Here is a 23,926-nt window from a genome sequence, read left to right as displayed (position 1 = left end):
TCACTTCCTGTCCTTACAAGACATAATTTCCTGTCAAAGTTTTTTCCATGCAAAACAAGTGATATCACCATCTTGTGGTGGTTTTAATAAGTTCATCCTACAGTTTGTTATGTTACCGTCATATAGCTTTCAGTGGTAATAACTGAATGATGGGTGCAGCTACAGGCATCATCCAGATATAATTTTTTTTCAGCCAGCGCGATTCCCTTCACCATAAGAACAATGTGGCTCTTCAGCTGCTTGATCATTCTTGCAGGCGGCGGAAAGGGACATCCCCCACTCGTGCCACCATCCGGTGCTTCTACCGGCTAGCCTGTGTGATCAGCGGAGAAGGAATCCGCTGGAGCCGGAAGTTAGTCATAGAGAAAACAGGCCTCTCGGAGGCCTGGGCGCGACGTCATGTCCGGGCTGGTGGAAGTAAACAATGCCGTGGACTCGGCTGGAAAGCCTGAGATTGGTAATTATTTTTTTTTATCTCAGGCTTTCCAGCCTGGAGGAGAGATGTGGGGTCTATAAGACCCCACATCTCTCCACAAAGAGGACTACATGCACTATTCCTTTTACAAGGGATGTTTACATTCCTTGTAATAGGAATAAAAGTGATTAAAAACATAAAAACATTTTTTAAAGGGAATGTGTAAAAATTTAAAAATAAAATAAAAGAAACAATAAAAAAAAATGAAAGCGCCCCCATCCCTGCTTGCTTGCACACAAGCGATCGCATATGAAGGCTGCGTCCAAATATGTAAACAATGTTAAAACCACGCATGTGAAGTATTACAGCGAACGTTAGAGCGAGAGCAATAATTCTAGTCCAACACCTCCTCTGTAACTCTAAACAGGTAACCTGTACAAAAAATTGAAAGCATGGCCTATTGGCGCATTCCACGAGTGTGTGCAATTTTGAAGCGCGTCACGTGAGGTATCTATTTACAATGCTCAACATCATCTGTCACATTATACAAAAAATGGGGCTAACTTTACAATTGTGAGGATCAAGGTATAAGAATAAAAATGGTTGACAGTATGTTTCACTAAATGCTTATCTCGTCTGTTTTCAGTTGTTTTAAAGACACATCATCCTTAAGGCCGGATGGGTGCCGTCACGTACACATAAAGAGGAAACCATGTCGTAAGGGTCAACTGCCACATCATCTCTAAAAGCAGAAGACACTTAGAAATTGCCTTTTATAGAAGTTGTTTTGTTTCAACATTTTTAACGCCTGTCTTTTTTAGTGTATAAAAAGAGCTGTGTGATAATAAAGGACCTCAGAGTGAGTGCGACCGTCTGAGCAGACATACTGAGAACTTCTTTCCGTGTCTCCTTGCTTAGATAAGACTCTAATAATAATTGGGAAACAGTAACATAACTTATGAATAGGTGACTTGCAGTAGTCACACCTAACATTTTTGGCGCCCGAACAGGGACTTCGCTAAAGAAACTACAAGAGGCGAACGAACATAAGGACGGAACGAAGAGGTCGGGCACATCAGGAACCACAGACAAAACCTGCGCAGGTAAGAAAAGCTTTATTTTCTTATAAACTCTGTGCTTCTTAGATTTGTGCCCACCCGATCTGTCTGTATTGTTCTTCAGGTAAAACCAACCTCTGTAGTAAGCGAGTCTTGAATTTAATATTTGACTTATGTTACCGTTGTTTCTTGTCTGTCTCCTTGTCATCTGTCTGTTGTGACTGAGATAAGCCCTGTTTGTATGGTGTGAATTGAAACATATATCATCCCAATGGGTAACGGAATGCGCCCTTAACTCGTAAGAGTACTTGGGGGTCCGACACTTAAGTTTGATATACGCTTTTTGATTCATGAGCCTAAAAACGGGTTGAAAGTATAAGTCCTGACTGCCTCAATAAAGCAGGAATAAGAAACGATTGCTGAGAAATTCCATGTTAAAGGGAAGGGAATAAGGTCTCCACAAAGTCCCGGAGATCTAGTCATATGTGTTTGGCCACCTACAAGGGATGATTGTGATTATTGTTTCTGTTGTATTAGTAGTCGCATTTATCTGGCTGGGGTGTAAAAGTAGTTCGGTTTCAGAATAAGTACCCCAGACAAAGTTTTAGTATTTTGGCACCCTAGGAGGAGAAGGCAACGAGACACTTAGTAAGTGATCCAAATGCCACCTAGGCAGGACTGTCAAAATGGGCCAGACACATGGTAAACCCCAGGAGGAATCTCAGAAATGTTATGCTGTTAAAGACATAATTACAATGTTGTATGGGAAGGACAAGGCACAGGGCACGAATAGGGTTCTCAAGAAATTTGGAATGGATGGAGAAAATGGGCTAAGTGTAGAAGGTTGGGAGAATATAAAGAGAGACAGACAGGGAGAGGTCCTGCAGAACAGATGGGTATCACAAATACAATGTTTAATTAAGGTTTCCAACAGGGCTAAAGAGGAGGGATGGAAGTATTGTCATGAACAGGGTGGATGGGACATGAAGGTCCGACGCAAGAGTCTCCCTTCTGCTCCCGAGGATGGAGTAAAAACGGAAGGTACTCCACCTCCTTATACCACTACCACACCAGGTAGCGAAAGACCAAAACTTTATCCTTCCTTAAAGGGGTTCTGCACTCAAAATACAACATTTGCCCATTCTGTTGCCTATAGTTAATATATCTCATAATGCCACCTGTTTTTTTTTTTTTGATTCACCTACCTTTTGTAATCTTCAGTACTTTATTTCAAACCCCTGCGGCGATGGGCGGTCTCTTGCGGCGATGGGCGGTCTCTTGCGGGGATCAGCGTAATTTCCTGTTGGAGATCACAGGAGACAGTGCGGCTAATGCACCCGACATCTCGCGAGATTTCGGGTGCTACAGCCGACATCTCGCGAGATTTCGGGTGCTACAGCCAACATCTCGCGTGATTTTGGTAATTACAGCCGAGATCTCGCGAGATCTCGGCTGTAATTACCAAAATCACGCGAGATGTTGGCTGTAGCACCCGAAATCTCGCGAGATGTCGGCTGTAGCACCCGAAATCTCGCGAGATGTCGGGTGCATTAGCCGCACTGTCTCCTGTGATCTCCAACAGGAAATTACGCTGATCCCCGCAAGAGACCGCCCATCGCCGCAAGAGACCGCCCATCGCCGCAGGGGTTTGAAATAAAGTACTGAAGATTACAAAAGGTAGGTGAATCAAAAAAAAAAAACAGGTGGCATTATGAGATATATTAACTATAGGCAACAGAATGGGCAAATGTTGTATTTTGAGTGCAGAACCCCTTTAAGAGGAAGAGGATGGGTATGCCGAGTATGCGGTACCCAGAATACAGACTGGGCACAGGAATGTGTACATTGCGGAGCTCAAAGACCAGAGTCCGTAGCTCCAGTCCACAGTCGGACTAGGGTAATACAAGTAAATAATCCAAATGCGGGTCAAGCAGGACAGCCACCTACAGTGACTCAACAAGTCGTTCTGAGGACATGGACACCTTGGTCGGCTGACACTCTTATGGCATTAATACAGAATGCTCCTGATCCCGTAGCAAAACCTGCCGCATTCTGTAGATTCGTGACACAATTACTAGACACACATGAAGCAGCTTGGCAAGATGGGGAAGATTTGTGTAGACATAAAATGACACTAACAATGTTTAATCAATTTATGAATGAAATTGCTCCACATAGACCACAAGGGGATCCAGCGACAAATCCACCAGGAGTACACCCCCGTCATATAGACTCTAGACTCCTGTTTATTAATCAGTTACGAGAATTTTGCCAAAGGAAACAGCAGGAAAGGGGTTCGACAGCGCCCATAAAACAGGCCCCAGGTCAGACTGTTACAGAATTTTACCTCAACATGGAAAGCATGATGGCTGACGAAGGTCTAGATTTAGCCTTACCCGTCACCATTAGGGCTTTCAATCGACAGTTTATGGAAGGACTAGTACCCCAAATAGGTGACAAACTGAAGACATGTACTCCCGAATGGAGAGCCATACGGGACAGAGGAACATTGTTGCAGAAAGCACAAGGCATAGAGGCTGATTTAGCAGAAACTAAACCCAGAAGGACACCGGGAGTTAACACTGTTGCCCGGGTCAATGAAGGAGGGAATTCCTCCCGTAAACCTCTTACCTGTTATTACTGCAACAAGGTGGGACATATAAAAAGAGACTGTAGGAAAAGAATAAAAGACGAACAGAAAGGAAACACGGACAGAGACACGAGGGACTACAGACAGAGGCGTACCAACGATAGGGACGATCCGACCGCATGACTTGCCCCAGTCCTAGCTGAATCAGAGAATAAAATGCTCCACATGTTGATGAAGGTGGAAGGTAAACATATTCCTTGTTTAGTTGACACAGGAGCATCACGCAGCTTATTATCTGATTCAGTAGTCCCTCCACACATGACATCCCGTGACACCATACCCATAAGTGGTTATGACGGTCTTTTGTCCGATGCCCCACTGACTAAACCTTTAAAAGTAAAAATAGGGAATGGCAACCACCTGACACTTGTGTATTGTTGCAATATGTAGATGACCTATTGTTATGTTGTCCGGATAACGATACTTGTTTAAAAGCCACTCTATCATTGTTACAATTCCTGGCTGAAAAAGGGTGCAAAGTGAATAGAACTAAGTTACAGGTATGCCAGAAAAAGGTTGTCTTTTTGGGCCACTGTATATCCCAGGGTACTTGACACCTCACTGAAGAACGAGTCCAGGCCATAAGACAAATGAATGTCCCACGCAACTTTAAGCAACTTCGTATGTTTCTGGGAATGGTATCATATTGTAGACAATGGATACCACATGCCAGTTCTCTGATGCAGCCATTATATGATTGCTTGAAAATAGTACCCTATGTACTCACAGAAGCAGGTCATAAGTCTTTTAGCACCTTAAGAAAGTTACTAATTTTGGCACCTGCGATCGGGATCCCTGACTATACCAAAACATTTCATTTGTACATTGCTGAAATCACGGGACACGCAACAGGGGTGTTGACACAACAACACATCAAACAAAGGCCGGTAGCATACTTCTCAGCGGCTCTCGATCCTGTCTCTAGAGGATCACCGTCATGTGTACGAGCAGTCGCAGCAGTGTCAATTATCATTGACAAATCCTCAGAAATTGTCTTAGACAATCCTGTAGTGGTACATACCACACATGACATACACGCCATCTTGTCACAAGTTCAGCCAAAGCACATATCAATGGCGAGGCAGCTGCGTCTGCAATGCACCTTGCTCCTACCTCCCAATGTTACCTTCCAGCGATGCACTTCCTTTAACTTAGCACAACTTCTACCCTTACAGACAGATTTGACAGGGGGGAGTAATGGTGAAGGCACAGCACAAGAAACTCAGGATTCTGACACACTTTCATTTCATGACATAACATCTGATGAACACGATTGTTTTCAACTTATGGAACAAGAGATCACGGGGTTCCCACATGTCACAGACACACCCATTGCAAATGCAGAACACACACTGTACATAGATGGTAGTAGATTTGCCGATGACAAAGGTAAATATCACACAGGTTATGCTGTGGTAACGGACACACAGGTAATTGAGGCAAAGTCATTACCAGCACACATGTCTGCACAGGAAGCGGAACTAACAGCTTTAGAAAAAGCCTTAGAACACTTAGAGGGACAAGAAGGGAACATTTACACTGACTCTGCCTATGCTTATGGTGTTGCACATGATTATGGCCACATATGGAAAGCTAGAGGTTACCTTACAGCAGCAGGCACACCTGTTAAACATGGTGAAGGAATCAAAAGAGTCCTGAACAATCTTCAAAAAGTTAGAAGAGTAGCCATTATGAAGATAGCGGCACACACGAGCGCAAAAACAATTGAGGCAAAAGGAAATGCATTTGCAGATTTAACTGCAAAACAAGCAGCTCTAGGGGAAGTAAGCCCTGAGACCTTAGCAACGGTAAAGGTGAGTATCCCAGAACCGACATGGCAGCAGCTGAGTAAACTACAGGAGCAAGCAGGAGAGAGCGAGAAAGATAGATGGGTAAAAATGGGAGCAGCACCAGGCCTTGACAATATATGGAGGGAAGGAGGCAGAATATGCCTACCTGCCTCTCTATACCCCGCAATGGCAGCGGCTGTCCACTTGCCCACTCATGTCAGCTCCAATTCTATGTATAGGATTGTAAGCCAAGGATGGCTAGCCCCTGGATTCAGTAGTACTGCAAGGAACTACTGTGCTGCATGCCAAATCTGTCTGTTAAATAACCCAGGACAGAGAGTGAAAACCCCACGTAAACATCAGGTTCGGGCCCAATATCCCTTTCAGAGACTGCAAATTGACTATATCCAAATGCCTAAGAGCGGCCCATTTGAATTTTGTCTCGTGTGCATCTGCTTATTTTCAGGCTGGCCAGAAAGTTATCCAGTGAAGTCAGCCACAGCGAAAGCCACAGCGAAGAAACTGATCACAGAGTTAATACCTAGGTTTGGTCTTCCTGAAACCATAGAATCAGATAGGGGAACACACTTTACAGGAGAAATCATGCAGAATGTAATGGCTATGTTAGGGGTTCAACAAAGTTTCCACACCCCTTACCACCCACAGAGTTCAGGATCAGTAGAAAGAGTAAATGGGACAATAAAGTTAAAAATACAAAAAGCTATGCAAGAGTTAAATAAACCTTGGCCAGAATGTCTGCCTTTAGCTTTGTTCTCCATAAGGTATACTCCAACGGGAAAAACAGGGTTATCCCCATATGAAATACTTTTTGGGAATGCACCCAGACTAGGTTTATACTTTCCACAGAGTATGCAATTGCAATGTGATAGTTTGACTGCATATGTGATACAATTACAACAGCATCTAACTAAGATCCACAAAAGTGTGTATTCTTCTCTTCCAGACCCTAACTCAATAGCAGGTACTCATTCGCTGAGCCCCGGAGATTGGGTCTATGTAAAGAAACATACCAGAAAAGCTTTAGAGCCACGGTTTGAAGGACCATATCAAGTACTGCTGACCACTCCCACATCGGTCAAGTTGTAGGGTAAAGCAGCCTGGATCCACGCTTCACACTGTAAAAAGGAGCCAGTTGGCAAATGACAACATGTATCTTTTTATTCTTTTTGTTTCAGTAATTCTGACCAATAGTTTGGTTACCTCACAGAATGAAATTCACAAGGATGAAGGATTTTCTAAAAAAATGTTATTACTGAAGTTTAAATATGCTTATGCTCGGAAGTCAGGATATGAGAAATGTTGGATTTGCAGTAAATTACACCCCAGTACAGCAAACATACCACTGATGGCAGTTCCTATAAATTATACTGACCTTGCTAACAGTAGCATTAACATAACTGGAACAAATACCAGCAAGACAGTAATGTTTAAATCAAATGGTCTCGCCTTTCCCCCTGCCTGGTGTTTCAACTTAGGGAACACAACGGGAGGAAATAGAGAATGCCAAGACAGCAAGTTTAATTTGTCCATTGTCATATTAAATGGAAGCTTCTACCCCAGTAATTCCAGCACACACCAGACATTATCTGACTTCCTCACTAACATTGTGGATAATAATGTTAGGTGGTTAGTATCCAACTTATCCCTCTATGGATACACCTCTCGTTATAGAAATGATATCAGTTCAAGATCAGTAGCTCTAGGAAACAATATATACATCTGTTGTGGGGATAAGTGTTATACCTGGATACCTAGAAGGGCTCAGGGATGGTGCTACCTCGCAAGTTTGGTACCAGTAATGGGAGTAGTGGGTTATGAACGAGGTGATCACCTACTAGAAGCTAGTATGCACCCCAGATATCCCCTCAGATATCGTAGCAAGAGAGAAATATTCTTAGAGCAGGACATGGCATGGGCTTGGTTCCCGTCCTGGACAGGATGGGGTATAGACTTAATGAAGCGACTAAATAACTATACTGGAATAATTAATGATATTTTGGAGAAAAACTCTGATGACATTACTAAGTTAAATCTAGAGACCAGAGCCATCACAAAACAAATAGAATTACATGAGTTAGCGATTGAAAGTATGAGTGCAGCATTAACAGGACTCTGTGAGGCTACAGAAGACTATGAATGTTGTACTTGGATACATAACACCAGCATCGAGATACCCGACTATTATGACATCATTGCACGACACCGCACGGAAGTAAAGGATCTACAGGAGAAGGCCCGTAATATTGGCCGTGACTGGGATCCGTTTGGTGGAACTTTTAGCTTCTCAGGGTTATTCTCTTGGCTTAAGAAGGCAGCGATGACAATTATAGTGGTGCTTTTATTTGTATTTCTTCTTTATGCGTGCTTTAAACTGCTCATGTGCTTTTGCAAGAAAGCCAAGGTAAATGCTGTAGAAAAGATGGAACTTTTGTAAGTTGATAAGTTGGATAAGATAGGTGGATTTGGTTCCTTGACATCACCCATCTGTCAGAAAAGCCACTCTTCCTGAATTTTAGATGTTGGTACTATCCAGGGGGATGGGTGTATACCCCTCTGACAACTCGCGGTCAGGGAGAGTACTTTGGACATAGGCCGACTAGAACTTGTTCAGGTGGACCCAGGGTAAGAGGGAAGGGTGATGTCAAAGGGGGAAATTGTGAGGATCAAGGTATAAGAATAAAAATGGTTGACAGTATGTTTCACTAAATGCTTATCTCGTCTGTTTTCAGTTGTTTTAAAGACACATCATCCTTAAGGCCGGATGGGTGCCGTCACGTACACATAAAGAGGAAACCATGTCGTAAGGGTCAACTGCCACATCATCTCTAAAAGCAGAAGACACTTAGAAATTGCCTTTTATAGAAGTTGTTTTGTTTCAACATTTTTAACGCCTGTCTTTTTTAGTGTATAAAAAGAGCTGTGTGATAATAAAGGACCTCAGAGTGAGTGCGACCGTCTGAGCAGACATACTGAGAACTTCTTTCCGTGTCTCCTTGCTTAGATAAGACTCTAATAATAATTGGGAAACGGTAACATAACTTATGAATAGGTGACTTGCAGTAGTCACACCTAACACTGTTTTTTTATTTTAATTTTAATTTTATTATTCATGAGTGTTTGTTCTCCCAAAAAATTGCGTTTGAAAAATTGTTGCACAAATACCCTGTGACATAAAATGTTGCAATAGCCACCATTTTTATTCCCTAGGGCCTCTATTAAAAAAGATATAAATATATATATATATATAATGTTTGAGGGTTCTGACTAATTTTCTGGCAAAAAATTATGATTTTTACATGTAGGAGAGGAGTGCTGGAATTTGCACGGTATGGAAGTGGTTAAGATTTTGCTTTGTAGCTCTTCCTTCTCTTATGTTTCAGACATTATGACATCATAATGAGGGAAGGGTACTTTTATAGAAAAACACTGAACAGGCTAAACAAAACGAAGCTCATGAACTTGTTATAATCTCTTCAGACTCTGCATGTACTAGAAACATTCAAAGAGCTGAAGTGTTTAACCGCTTGCCACCCACAAGCTGTCATATGACGGCCAGGCAGCGCGGCTCTTGTTCTGGGTGGGTGTCATATGACGTCCGTCCATTTAATCAGGGAATGCGCACGATCGTGTGCTTGTAGCCCTGTACCTTTGGTGGCGGCGTGTCACGGAGACACCGCGCGCCACCGAGGGGGGTGAACAGTCATTGAGCATGGCTGTTTACCACATGATCAGCTGTGATAAAGTCACGGCCGATCACAGATGGTATCGCCCCACTTTGGATGCTGCATGCACACGAACACGAGCGCGCTGCGCATGCACGTCTGTGGTAACGTCACTGCTCGTCACCGATGCTGGTAAACAGCCATTTGCCGGTGGCTGTTTAACATGTGATTGGCTGTAATCCTTTCACAGCCGATCACTAAATGTAAACATAGACCGGTAACGAGATGTTATCAGGTTCTCCTCCTCACACACCGATCGTGTGTGAGATGGAGATTGCGGTAACATCTCGTTACCACTTAGAGTGTACACCAATCACACTGATTGCCCCACCCCCCCAATAAAGAGGACCTGTCACCACCCATTAAAGTACCTGTCACAGTTCATCTGAGTACCCGAGTACCTGTCACAGTCCATATGAATACTAGAGTACTTGAGCCCCTGTCACAGTCCATCTGGGTACCTGTCACAGTCCATATGAGTACCCGAGTACCTGTCACAGTTCATCTGAGTACCCGAGTACCTGTCACAGAGCATCTGAGTACCCGAGTCCCTGTTTCAGTTCATCTGAGTACTCGAGTACCTGTCACAGTTCATATGCCTACCTGTCACAGTCCATATGAGTACAGGTACTTGTCACAGTCCATATGAGTACCTGAGTACCTGTCACAGTCCATCTGAGTACCTGTTACAGTTCATCTGAGTACCCGAGTACCTGTCACAGTTCATCTGAGTACCCGAGTACCTGTCACAGTCCATCTGATTACCTGAGTACCTGTCATAGTTCATACGAGTACCAAGTACCTGAATACCTGTCACCAGCCCATCAGAGTACCCAAGTAACTATCTGTAGCCCATCAGAGTACCAGAGTACCTTTCACAGTCCATCTGAGTACCTGAGTACCTGCCACAGTTCATCTGAGTACCCGAGTATCTGTCACAGTTCATCTGAGTACCCGAGTACCTATCACAGTCCATCTGAGTACCTGTCACAGTTCATATGAGTACGGAGTACCTGAGTACCTGTCACCAGCCCAGCAGAGTACCCGAGTACCTATCTGTAGCCCATCAGAGTACCAGAGTACCTGTCACCAGGCCATCGGAGTACCCGAGTACCTGTCACAAGCCCATCAAAGTACCTGAGTACCTGTCTGCAGCTCATCAAGTTACCTGAGTACCTGTCTCCAGCCCGTCAGAGTACCCGAGTACCTATCTGCAGCCCATGCCTCATAGAATATAAGTTGGGGTGCTTTCTTTCCAAAATGGGGTAATTTTGTAGGTAATTCCATTGTCCTGGTGCTCAAGGACCTTCAAAATTGTGATAGGTAGGAATGAAATGAGCAGTGTAATTTATGCTCCTAGAACGCCTGAAGGTACTACTTCGATGTTGGGCCTTTGTATGTGGTCAGGCTGTGTAAAAGTCTCACACACGTGGTATCGCCGTACTCGGGAAGAGTAGCAGAATGTATTTTGGGGTGTAATTTGTTGTATGCATATGCTGTGTGTGAGAAATAACCTGATAATATGACAATTTTGTAAAAATTAAAAAAAAATCTTCATTTGGCAAAGAATTGTGGGAAAAAATTACAACTTAAAAAAGCTCACCATGATACTTACTTAATACCTTGGAATGTATACTTTCCAAAAAGGGGTCATTTGGGGGGTATTTGTACTTTCCTAACTTGTTATGCCGCGTACGCGCAACAGACTTTTTGACAGCAAAGTTCCGACGGAGTGAGTCCGTCGGACAATTTGATCGTGTGTGGGCTCCATCAGACCTTTGCTTGCCAAAAATCCGATGGACTTTAGAAATAGAACATGTTTTAAATTTTTCCACCGGAACTCCGCCGGACCGAGAAAGCCGTTTGTGTGTATGCAAGTACGACGGACAAAAACCGACGCTAGGGCAGCTATTGGCTACTGGCTATGAACTTCCTTATTCTAGTCTGGTTGTACGTCATCACGTTCGAATCCGTCGGACTTTGGTGTGATTGTGTGTGGCCAAGTCAGGGGCGTACCTAGAGCATTTGGCACCCGGGGCGGATCCTACATCTGGCACACACCCCCCCCATTGAAAATGAAAAAACACCCACGATTTATTTTCCATTTTCTCAAGAATATTTATTGTATACAGCACACGCCTGGATTCTGCACCCTGTATATAGGACATATCTGCATTCTGCACCCTGTATATAGGACATATCTGCATTCTGCACCCTGTATATAGGACATATCTGCATTCTGCACCCTGTATATAGGACATATCTGCATTCTGCACCCTGTATATAGGACATATCTGCACCCTGTATATAGGACATATCTGCATTCTGCACCCTGTATATAGGACATATCTGCATTCTGCACCCTGTATATAGGACATATCTGCACCCTGTATATAGGACATATCTGCATTCTGCACCCTGTATATAGGACATATCTGCATTCTGCACCCTGTATATAGGACATATCTGCACCCTGTATATAGGACATATCTGCACCCTGTATATAGGACATATCTGCACCCTGTATATAGGACATATCTGCACCCTGTATATAGGACATATCTGCATTCTGCGCCCTGTATATAGCACATATCTGCATTCTGAAATCCCCCCTCCCCCATCAGGTCAGCTACACTATACACATGGGAGGGGGTGATGGACACAGCAGTCACCCTGACTCCCCCCCCCCCCTCAGACCAGCACAGGGGTAGACACAATACTACAGCCTCTTCTTACATCAACCCCCCCATCAGCTACACTATACACATGGCAGGGGGAGGGGGACACAGCAATCACCCTGACCCCCCCCCCCCCCAGACCAGCACATGGCAGGGGTAGACACACTCCTCCAGCCCCTTCTTACATCAACCCCCCCCCCCAATCAGGTCAGACAGCTACACAATACACATGGCAGGGAGAGGGAGTGGTGGATATAGCAATCACAGTCACTGACCCCCCCCCCCCCCCCCACCTTAGACCAGCACAGGAGTAGACACAATTCTGCAGGCTGCAGCCTCTTCTTACATCAATCCCCCCTGCTCACCACCTCGGGCTCTCAGTCAGCTAGGGAGGACTCTGTATTCACTGTGTGGAAGCAGCCACCCCAGCGGAGAGAGATGAGACAGACACACACAGGCAGCAGCAGTGGTGGGTGGAGGCGGAGCTAGCAGGAGGGAATACAGTCACTCACTGAACAGTCTGGAACAGTCCATTGTGGCCATGGCACGGGGGTGTTCTAAAAAAACTAAAGTGAAAATGAGCAACCAGAGACAGCAGGGATGCCCTTGAGATGATCTGACGGTGTCACCCCGACTTGGGTGCGGAATGCACCCCCATATCAAAGTCACTTGGCCACTGACACCCCCCCAAAGTGTGGCACCCGGGGCGGACCGCACCCCCCGCCCCCATATTGGTACGCCCCTGGGCCAAGTCCGTTCATTCGGAAAGTCCGTCGGAACTCCACCGAAAGTCTGTCGGAAAGACCGTCGGACCTAGTCCCTCGAAAAGTCCGATCGTGTGTACGCAGCATTAGTGTCTCAAGAAATGAGGTACACCTGATGTACTGAAGGCCTGATCAGATGTGATCAATTTTCAGTGATTGGCACCATAGTTTGTAGACTCTATAACTTTCACAAAGACCAAATAATATACAATAATTTGGGTTATTTTTACTAAAGATATGTAGTAGTATAAATTGTGGCCAAAATGTATGAAGCAAAATGACTAATTAGCAAAAATTTTTGACAGAAACAAAGAAAAGGGCATTTTTTTCACAAAATTTACGGCCTTTTTTTATTTATAGCACAAAAAAATTAAAAACCCACTAGTGATTAAATACCACTAAAAGAAAGCTCTATTTGTGTGAAAAAAGGACACAAATTTCATATGGATACAGTGTTGCATGACTGAATAATTTTCATTCAAAATGTGAGAGCGCTGAAAGCTGAAAATTGGTCTGGGCAGGAAGGGGGTGTAAGTGCCCTGTATTGAGGTGATTAATTAGTAAGGAACATAACAGAAGGTATTTCAGCACCAGTTGGCTCATATACTGTATATAATGGCCTGTGCATAACTAATAATGAGGACCGGCTACCAGGTAAGATATGGAAAAAGGAATGGAGGCTCTACAAAGTCTCTGGGCTTCAGGACCCAGACCAGGACTTATTAGGATTCTGAGATAACAATACTATGGTTAGGTGAGAGACCTAGATGCCTCATGGCTAAAATAATGGGATTTTTATATACAGCTTACCTGTAAAATCCTTTTCTTGAGAGTACATCACGGGACACAGGAGCTTCATTACATAGTGGGTTATATAGGCACCTCTGGTGATTGGACACTGGTTGACCCAATTAAAGAGAATTCCTCCCCTATATAACCCCTCCCATTAGGGAGGCACCTCAGTTTTGTAGCAAAGCAATAAGAAACCACGTAAAACCCAAGAGGGGCGGGAGCCCTGTGTCCCGTGATGTACTCTCAAGAAAAGGATTTTACAGGTAAGCTGTATATAAAAATCCCATTTTCTTGATCATACATCACGGGACACAGGAGCTCATTACATAGTGGGATGTCCCATAGCAATGCTCAGGTTGAGGGGAGGGAGACACAGATCATAAATCTAGACCGCCAGGGACCTGAGGACCTAAACTGCAGCCTGCAGTACACTGCGCCCGAAGGCGATATCCTCTTGCCCTCTGACATCCACCTGATAGAATCTGGTGAATGTGTGGACTGATGACCAAGTCGCAGCCTTACAGATCTGAGCCAGGGAGGCCTGGTGATGCACTGCCCAAGAAGCACTTACAGCCCTAGTAGAGTGCGCTTTCACCTGAAAAGGAGGAATCTTCCCCTTTAAGTCATAGGCCTGAGAAATAACTTGTCTGATCCACCTTGAGAGAGTGGACTTTGACGCTGCCTGACCCCTTCTAGGGCCTTCTGGCAGAATAAATAAACAGTCAGTTTTCCTTATCTGAGCAGTTGCTTGAAGATAAAGACTGATTGCTCTAACCACATCTAAAGTGTGTAAGGATTCTTCCTCTGTGGACTGAGGATTCGGAAAAAAGGATGGTAGGATTACATCCTGATTCAGGTGGAAACCTGAAACTACCTTAGGTAGAAAGGACCTGTTGGGACGCATAACCACTCGGTCCTTATGGATAATTAAATAGGGCTCTTTACAGGAAAGAGCTGCCAATTCTGATACCCTTCTAGCCGTGGATATGGCTACTAGGAAAACCGGCTTCTTTGTCAAGAGAGCTAAAGAAGCCAGATGCAGAGGTTCAAATGGATGGGCTTCTAAGGCCGAGAGAACCAAATTCAGATCCCAAGGGCATACCGGAGGTTTGACTGGCGGTTTTATCCGCATAGCCCCCTGGATAAAAGCCCGTACTAGGGAATGTGATGCAAGCGGTCTTTGAAAAAAGACCGATAGGGCCGAAATCTGCACCTTGATGGTGCTTATGGCCAAATTCATTTCAAGGCCTGATTGGAGAAAGGCCAAGATTCTGCTAATGACATACCTTCTAGGATGCCATCTCCTGGGTTCACACCAGGAAACATATGTCCTCCAGATCTTGTAATAGATACGCCTGGAGGCCGGTTTTCTGGCATTGACCAGAGTGGAAAGGACTGGCGCCGAAAGACCACGGCCTCTCAAAATGTGGGTCTCAGCAGCCAGACCGTCAAATTCAGACTGCGTAAAGCAGGATGGTAAATTGGACCCTGTGAGAGCAGATCTGGCCGGAGAGGGAGGGTCCATGGCCTGCCCACTGCCAACTTCATGATTTCTGCGAACCATGGTCGCCTGGGCCAAGCCGAGGTCACTAGAAGGACCGACTTTGCCTCCCTCTTGACCCTTCCCAGGAACCGCGATAGCAGCGGGCTCGGGGGGAAGGCATAGATCAGATTGTACTGATCCCAGGGAACTGTCAGAGCATCTGACCCCTGAGCAAGTGCATCTCTTGTCCTTGACACAAAGTTGTCCAGTTTCCTGTTGAATCTGGACGCAAACAGATCCACGTCTGGAGTGCCCCACTTGTAACATATGTCTCAAAACACATCGGGGTGCAGAGCCCATTCTCCTGGGCACAACTGCTGGCGGCTGAGATAATCCGCCTGCCAATTCTCCACTCCTGGGATGAAGACTGCAGAGAGGCACGGAACATGCTCTTCTGCCCAGACAAGTATGCGATTCACCTCCTTTTGGGCCACCAGACTTCTGGTACCGCCCTGGTGATTGATGTAAGCCACTGTGGTGGCATTGTCGGACTGAATCCGAACTGGGAAACCTCGCAGTCTGTGAGACCACTCTCTGAGTGCCATGTAAACTGCCCGAATCTCCAAGATATTTATGGGCAGCAGACTTTCGGTCGCAGACCATTTTCCCTGCGAACATGTTCCCTGCAACACGGCTCCCCAGCCTGTCAGGCTGGCATCCGTAGTGACAATCTTCCATGAGAGGGGAAGAAAAGTTTTGCCTTTCAGCAAATTTTTGGTCTGTAACCACCAGACAAGACTTTTGCGTGCCCGAGGGGATAAACGCATAGGAAGATCCAGGGATTGGGGCTTCCTGTTCCAAATCGCAAGGATGCATCTTTGCAGGGGCCTTGAGTGGAACTGGGCGAATGGGACGGCCTTGAATGAGGCGACCATCTTTCCCAACAGTCTCATACATAGGCGAATAGAGGAAGATCTTCTGCCCAGAATCAGGCGCACCAGATCTCCAATGGCCAAGGCCTTTGGCCCGGGAAGGAACACCCTGCCCTGAGCGGTGTCGATAATCAGACCCAGGTAATCCAACCTGGTGGTCGGTTGCAAAGGCGACTTTTCTAGGTTTATAATCCAACCTAGGCGGCCCAGATGTTCTAGCGTTTTGGTGACGCTGCGACTTAGGCACGTTGTAGTTCTCTCTACGAGAAGCAAGTCGTCTAGGTAAGCCATGACGGCTATGCCCTGAACTCTTAAGATTGCTAAGAGAGGGTCTAGAATCTTCGTGAAGACTCGGGGGGCCGTGGCTAGGCCGAACGGCAGGGCCACAAATTGAAAATGGCGCTGCTCTACCGCAAACCTCAGAAACTTCTGGTGTGCGGGAAATATTGGCACCTGGAGATATGCATCTTTGATATCTATTGATGCCATGAATTCTCCTCCTTGCAGGGAGGAGACCACAGTGCGTATTGACTGCATCCGGAAGGTCTGGATGTGTAGAAACCGGTTTAAGTCTCTCAGATCCAAGATAGGTCTGACACTTCCGTTTGGTTTTGGAATTGTGAAGAGATTCGAATAAAAACCTGAACCCTGATCTTTCGGGCTCACTTCTACTATCACACCCTGGGATAGTAATTGATCTAAGGCCAGAAATAGCGGTTTCTGCTTTATCGGATCCCTGGGGATCCTTGACCTTAGAAAACGAGAAGGTGGAATCTCCTGAAACTCTAGCCTGTAGCCCAGAGACACTGAAGAGATCACCCATTTGTCCTGAATCTCCTCCCGCCAGGCGCCTGCAAACTGCAGGAGCCTTCCCCCCACTCGGCCGAGCGGGGGCGCCCCTTCACAAGGTTTTGGAGGTCTGCTTGGCAGGCTTCCGCCCCCAAGTCTTTTTCTGTCCCTGGGCTCGGCCCTGAGGCTTTCTAGCCGAGGAGGGCTGGGAAGGCCGTCGCCACTGTTTAGAGCTTGATGCTTCGGGCGAAAGAGTACGCCTGAATGAAGGACGTTTACTCTTCTTGACTGGAAGGAGTGTAGATTTACCTCCCGAAATATTTTGGACGAATTTATCTAATTCCTCTCCAAACAAACGTTCCCCTTTAAACGGGAACCCAGCCAAATGCTTCTTGCATGACATTTCAGCAGCCCAATTCTTTAGCCATAGAGCCCTACGCATGTGTACCAACATGAGGGATAAACGTGATGCTTGTTGGACAGAATCCAAAATCGCATCAATTATGAAACATAAGATGTGAGGCATCTCTGCATATTTCTCTACTTCCTCATTCGGAAGGAGTTCAAACATCTGTTTAACCTGTTCCTTAAGGAACTGACACAACCCCACGGCTGCGACTGTAGGTTGCACCACAGCGCCGGCCATGGAAAAGGAGGCTTTTAACAAGGTTTCCAGCCTTTTGTCAGCTGGATCCTTAAATACCTGCGCATTGTCCAAAGGACAAGTTAGGTTTTTATTCACACAAGAGATAGCCGCATCGACAGATGGGGCCCCCCATTTCTTGGTGAAACTTTCCTCCATAGGATAATGCGTGGAAAACCTCTTGGGAGGAGTAAACAGTTTATCGGGATGTCCCCAGTCCTCATACATCAAGTCACCCATTAAAGGATGAATTGGGAAGGAACAAGCAGTCTGTGGGGCTTTCCTGATTCCCAGGGAAGAGACAGAGGATGTAGCGACTTCAGCAGCCGGCATTCTGAATGTGGTACGCACCAATTCAGTATAATACTGCACCTGCTTTCTGAGTGCCTGGGAGGAGGGGACTGACTCCTCTTCCTCTGACTCATCCGACTGCTTTTGATCCCTATCCAAAGATAGGGATCTCTCCTCATTTTCAGAACAACTGTCCGAGAGAGGGATTTCAGCAGAGGGAGGGGATCTACCCCTTTTCTTGCTATCTTTTAGGGAGGCAGAAATAAAATTCATTATCCTCCCTTCAAAACTCTCCAATGTAGCCCTAAGGGAGTCCTCAGTGACATAGACCGGGGCTGCGACATTAGGAGAGGCTGCAAAGCCTGAAAGGGGCACTGACTCGTCTTGAGATGCAGGCTCCACTCTTGCAGAGGGGGATGGTAATTTGCATGCACTTTTGGAACCCCTGGACCTAGGCGGTGACTTGCCAGTGCCTTTATTACCTGCCCCTGAAACCCTCTTACGAGGAGACATAGTCCTAAGCTACAAAGCAGAGGTACTAGTACAAATGCAATCAGTTTGTTGTGCTTAAAGTCTCACAATAAATCAATATATGCTTAACTGCACAACCTGATGCCGAGTAGGTGTCTTAAGGTTTTGCCTGGATCCAATTCCCACGGATGCTTACAGCCCACAGCTCCTGTGTCTCACGTTACAGTCCCCTGACGCTCTGGGCTTTTTAAAACGGCCGTTTGGCGCCTGCACCATAGCATTGAGCACACTAAACGTGCACAGCTGGCAACCACACCCCCCCCTCCTCCATTAAGCCGGGAGCGCGCCCGGCGCGCGTGCACGCGCCCGCGTGCGTGCACGAGGACCGCGGGATCCGGGGGGGGAAGGAGAACCCAAAGGGAGCAACGTGGAACCCCTGGACCTGCATGGGACCCCTTTTTTACCTTAACTTGTGGCAGGAACTGTAAGGGAGACGTGAGTAGCTGGAGAACCAGGCATTCACTGAGCGTGTTTGTTTGAAAGGCATGTAAGTGTGCATCAGGCTGCTCTTACTCCATATAGTGGTGGAAACCAGGTAAGACATACAACTACTCACAATGAAGAAATCCATTCATATATTAAAATATATAGGATGACTTCCCTTACCTGTCCCCGCCGCAGGAATTGCTGATCTCAGACCAATTCCAGCCTTCACCCATCACGGCGGGTATTGTTAGCCAACCTTCAGGCGTATCTGGGGTTCTTACGAAAAGATCCTCCTACCTGGGCCATGTAAAAAGCTCTGCCAGAAACTTTCGGGCGCCCTGAGTCAACAGTACCCCAAGTCTGGTTGTCCCAGAGCCCAGTCTTCCAATGGAGAGGACTTACAGGCAGAACCTCGTTTCTTCGGCAGACGAGGCCCGGGTACCATACCATCTTGGGAGTCAAATATCGGCCCGAGGTATGGATCCGGTTTGATGTAGCCCTTCGGCCCTCGCTGGGACCCGCATAGAGCTAAGTTTTACGTGACCGTCCACCAGACACTGGCGAAAAAACTGAGGTGCCTCCCTAATGGGAGGGGTTATATAGGGGAGGAATTCTCTTTAATTGGGTCAACCAGTGTCCAATCACCAGAGGTGCCTATATAACCCACTATGTAATGAAGCTCCTGTGTCCCGTGATGTATGATCAAGAAATAGATTTTTATGCTTGTAATAAAGCTTTTTTTTATATATACATATTGAACACAAGGTGGTGATCTCATTTGGAATGCACAAAGAGTAAGTGATGTAAGGTGCAGGCAGGAACTTTCAGGTAAAAGGTGAGTTGGTGGGAAGTACAATGGGTAAATTGATGGAACTGACTGCAGACGAGGTAATAATATAATATATGATATTTACCCCCAGCACCCCTCATCATGTCGGTCCTCTTCCTTCATAGTCGCTATGCTGGCTAACATAGCTTATAGACTGGATACATCCAAAATATAGAGCCATTTATCCAACTGTACATTAAGAACCTCTGGTTTATAGTCCAGATACATCCTAAATATAGAGCCATTTATACAACTGTCCATCCAGAGCCTCTGGTTTATAGACCAGAAACATCCAAAATATAGAGCCGTTTATCCAACTGTCCATCCAGAGCCTCTGGTTTATAGACCGGATACATCCTAAATATAGAACCATTTATCCAACTGTCCATCCAGAGCCTCTGGTTTATAGACCAGATACATCCTAAATATAGAACAATTTATCCAACTGTCCATCCAGAGCCTCTGGTGTATAGACCGGATACATCCTAAATATAGAACAATTTATTCAACTGTCCATCCAGAGCCTCTGGTTTATAGACCAGATACATCCTAAATATAGAGCAATTTATCCAACTGTCCATGCAGAGCTTCTGGTTTATAGAGCAGATGCATCCAAAATATAGAGCCATTTATCCAACTGTCCATCCAGAGCCTCTGGTTTATAGACCAGATACATCCTAAATATATCCAACTGTCCATCCAGAGCCTCTGGTTTATAGACCAGATACATCCTAGATATAGAGCCATTTATCCATACCTCCCAACTTTTTGAGATGGGAATGAGTGGCCTATGCCTACTAGCAAAAGCATATAGGCACAGACCATGCCCCCTGTCACGCCCCCTTAAAGGAGAATTAACTTAAAAGATTAGTTAAGTGCTTGATTAGTTAGACAAGTGCTTTTTTTACCACTATTATTCCTTTATATTTGCTTTTGAAATTTACAAATGCAGAAATCAGATGAAAGGTTTAGCTCTGGGAAACATTTTTTGAAAGACAAAAAAGTGCATTTTATATACAACTCTATAGATCAGACCAAAATGAGGGACAAATGAGGAGGAAGGAGGGACAGAGGGACATTGCTCCAAATCAGGGACAGTTCCTCCAAATCAGGGACAGTTGGGAGCTAAAATTTTCCCAACTGTCCATCCAGGGATGCTACAGGAGGCTGTGCTAGGTAACTGACTTATCCTGAAGTCGTCACATTGTTTAGCAAGTTCAGACGCATGTTGCAAGCTAACACAAAAGGAAAAATTGCATTAAATAATTACCATAGTTTTAGTTTTCTGGTGCCAATCCATGGCATCACACTACCACAGGTATACTGCCATATTGATGCCAGTAAAGTAATTTATGGAAAGTAAAAACACGTCAAGTAAACATTTAGAGCAAAATGCCACCCAAATGCGGAACTTCACTTATTTGTTACCCCCACTCCGGTGCCACATTTGGTACCTTTCAGGGAAGAACAGGGACCTGTTTTTGACAGGTCCCCTTCCCTACTTCCCGAGATGGCGCGTGGCAAAGCTCCGCCCCCCCTCCTCCGCTGGGCCAATTAGAAAGTGTAGTTTCGCGCATGTGCAGTAGGTTCCCTTACCGGCAATGGCGATGACTGCACCCAATCCGAAGATCAGCTGCGGTGCCGACAACGGTCACTTCCTTGACGGGTAAGTGTTCATATATTAAAGGTCGGCAGCGGGGTGGGTGGGCGGAACTCCGCTCTAATATATTTAATTTTTGTGTACTTTCACCTGCAATTTATTTTTTATAACATGGTTACAGGTTTGGTAGTGGTCCTTGTTTTGAACATTGTAGTTTTATGTTATTATATTCAAATAGTGAACACACACAGGACTCCTCCCTTTAACGACATTACTCTCATTTGTGGAGATCTTTTCCCGATTATATCACGTAGAAGAGAAAGACGAACCATTGGGGACATGAAACGTGTGATCATACCCATTTGGGGTAGGCTGGATTGGGCCATCAAGATTTAAACAAAACCTATTTTATATGCCTTTACAATGTTTTTTTTTATTACAACGATATGTACCATTTGCAACAATCTTAATTGTTATGTTCTCTTTTGATAAAATAAAAAAATGTATGAAGTGAAACGTGCAATCTTATACAGACAGCGGAAGTGATACCGCAAACAAGGAGCAAGGCATGAGAAGTACAGACAGGAAGTGATGTACAGACGACAGGAAGTGATGTAAAGACGACAGGAAGTGATGTACAGATGACAGGAAGTGATGTACAGACAGGAAGTTGATGAACAGACAGGAAGTGATGTACAAACAGGAAATGATGTAAATTGGATGTTCCCGGGTAGTTAACAGCAAGACGTTGCCTGTTCTGGCAGTAAGGGAGGTAAATATATATAAGTATATAAATATAATGTGTATGTTGTGGTAAACGTATACTAGGATTCACAAGGTTGCTGGCTACCCGATCTAAGCTCAAACAGCCTAATTTAAATAGTCAAATGAAAGCATTGTTTTAGAGCACCATTGTGCTTTATCTCCAGAGTGCTGAGCTGCGAAGGTTTATTTAATTCAATTTAATTTGCAGCATTTTTATAATTTTGAGTGTTGTTTTTTTTTTTGGAGAGGATATTAAACTTCACCCTGGAGATCATCTACCTGCTGACTAAGAATGGGCTTGAGCGTGTTTGCAGCTCCATGTGCCCGAGCCCACCAGGAAGCTCACAGTGCACAGCACCAATCACAAGCACTGAGACATTATCTTGGTCCGCAGCTGCAAAGATCTGGAAATGACTTGGTGCCTGTGATCGGCGCTATGCACTGTCATCTTCCTGGCGGGCTCGGGCACATCGAGCCACGAACACACTCAAGCCCATCCTTACTGCTGACCAGAGGAGGATTCTGGGAGATCACATGACATCACTCTTATCTCTATTAATAAAACACAGACCTGACCGGAGAGGTGAGGAGGATTCTGGGAGGTCACATGACATCACTCTTATCTCTATTAATAAAACACAGACCTGACTGGAGAGGTGAGGAGGATTCTGGGAGGTCACATGACATCACTCTTATCTCTATTAATAAAACACAGACCTGACCGTAGAGGTGAGGAGGATTCCGGGAGGTCACATGACATCACTCTTATCTCTATTAATAAAACACAGACCTGACTGGAGAGGTGAGGAGGATTCTGGGAGGTCACATGACATCACTCTTACATAGTTACATAGTTAGTAAGGTTGAATAAAGACACCAGTCCATCCAGTTCAACCTGAGTGAGTGTCTACAATTGTCCCTATCCCTGTACATTGCACACTCACATCGGTCCCTACTCTCAAGGAGCCCACAATCCAAGGTCCACATTCATATACTAGGGCCAATTTGGGACAGAAGCCAATTAACCTACCTGCATGTCTTTGGAGTGTGGGAGGAAACCGGAGTACCCGGAGGAAACCCACGCAGGCACAGGGAGAACATGGAAACTCCAGGCAGGTAGCGTCGTGGTTGTGATTCAAACCAGTGACCCTTTTTAATGCTAGGTGAGAGTGCTAACCACTACACCACTGTGCCACCCTATTACACCACTGTGCCGCCCTATCTCTATTAATAAAACACTGACCTGACCAGAGAGGTGAGGAGGATTCCGGGAGGTCACATGACATCACTCTTATCTCTATTAATAAAACACAGACCTGACCGGGGAAGTGAGAATTCTCAGGTGATGACTGTATTATTATTTTTTTTGTGTCAGGTTCCTATAAGGTGTCAGGATTTCACATTTCTCCGTGGAGGAGTGGGAATATTTAGAAGGACACAAGGATCTCTACAAGGACGTCATGATGGACAATCAGCCTCCCCTCACATCACCAGGTAAGAGGAGACTTTATTGTAAAGGAGAGAGCAGTACGGAGGGTCCACCTAGATCCCCCATCATCTGATAAACACATAGAAACAATGTATTCAGTCAGTGTGTGTGTTTCCTACAGATGGATCCAGTAATGGGAACCCACCAGAGAGATCTCCCCGTCCTCTGTATTCCCGGGATTCCACACAGGAAGATCACATGATCTCAAATAAGGTGAAGTAGAAAAATATTAGCTGATATTTACACTTTGACCTGTTC

The 23,926-nt window shown here is 45.3% G+C and overlaps 1 protein-coding gene across 1 annotated transcript in view; it reads left to right on the top strand.

Moving 5' to 3' along the window:
• Window positions 1–22,090: 22,090 nt before the first annotated feature.
• Window positions 22,091–23,926, top strand: part of LOC143956178 (zinc finger MYM-type protein 1-like) — a 36,336-nt gene continuing 34,500 nt past the window's right edge. The window contains exons 1-3 of the mRNA XM_077466331.1: window positions 22,091–22,186; window positions 23,555–23,673; window positions 23,790–23,881. Of these exons, the coding sequence (XP_077322457.1) occupies window positions 23,640–23,673; window positions 23,790–23,881 (126 nt within the window). The 5' untranslated portion in view covers window positions 22,091–22,186; window positions 23,555–23,639. The remainder of the gene's footprint in view (window positions 22,187–23,554; window positions 23,674–23,789; window positions 23,882–23,926) is intronic.

Source organism: Lithobates pipiens, unplaced genomic scaffold (assembly GCF_037356315.1).
Source record: "Lithobates pipiens isolate NorthernLeopardFrog02 unplaced genomic scaffold, aLitPip1_a1.2 Scaffold_35, whole genome shotgun sequence".
Lineage (NCBI taxonomy): Eukaryota > Metazoa > Chordata > Amphibia > Anura > Ranidae > Lithobates > Lithobates pipiens.
This window is presented reverse-complemented; position numbering and strand designations above follow the sequence as displayed.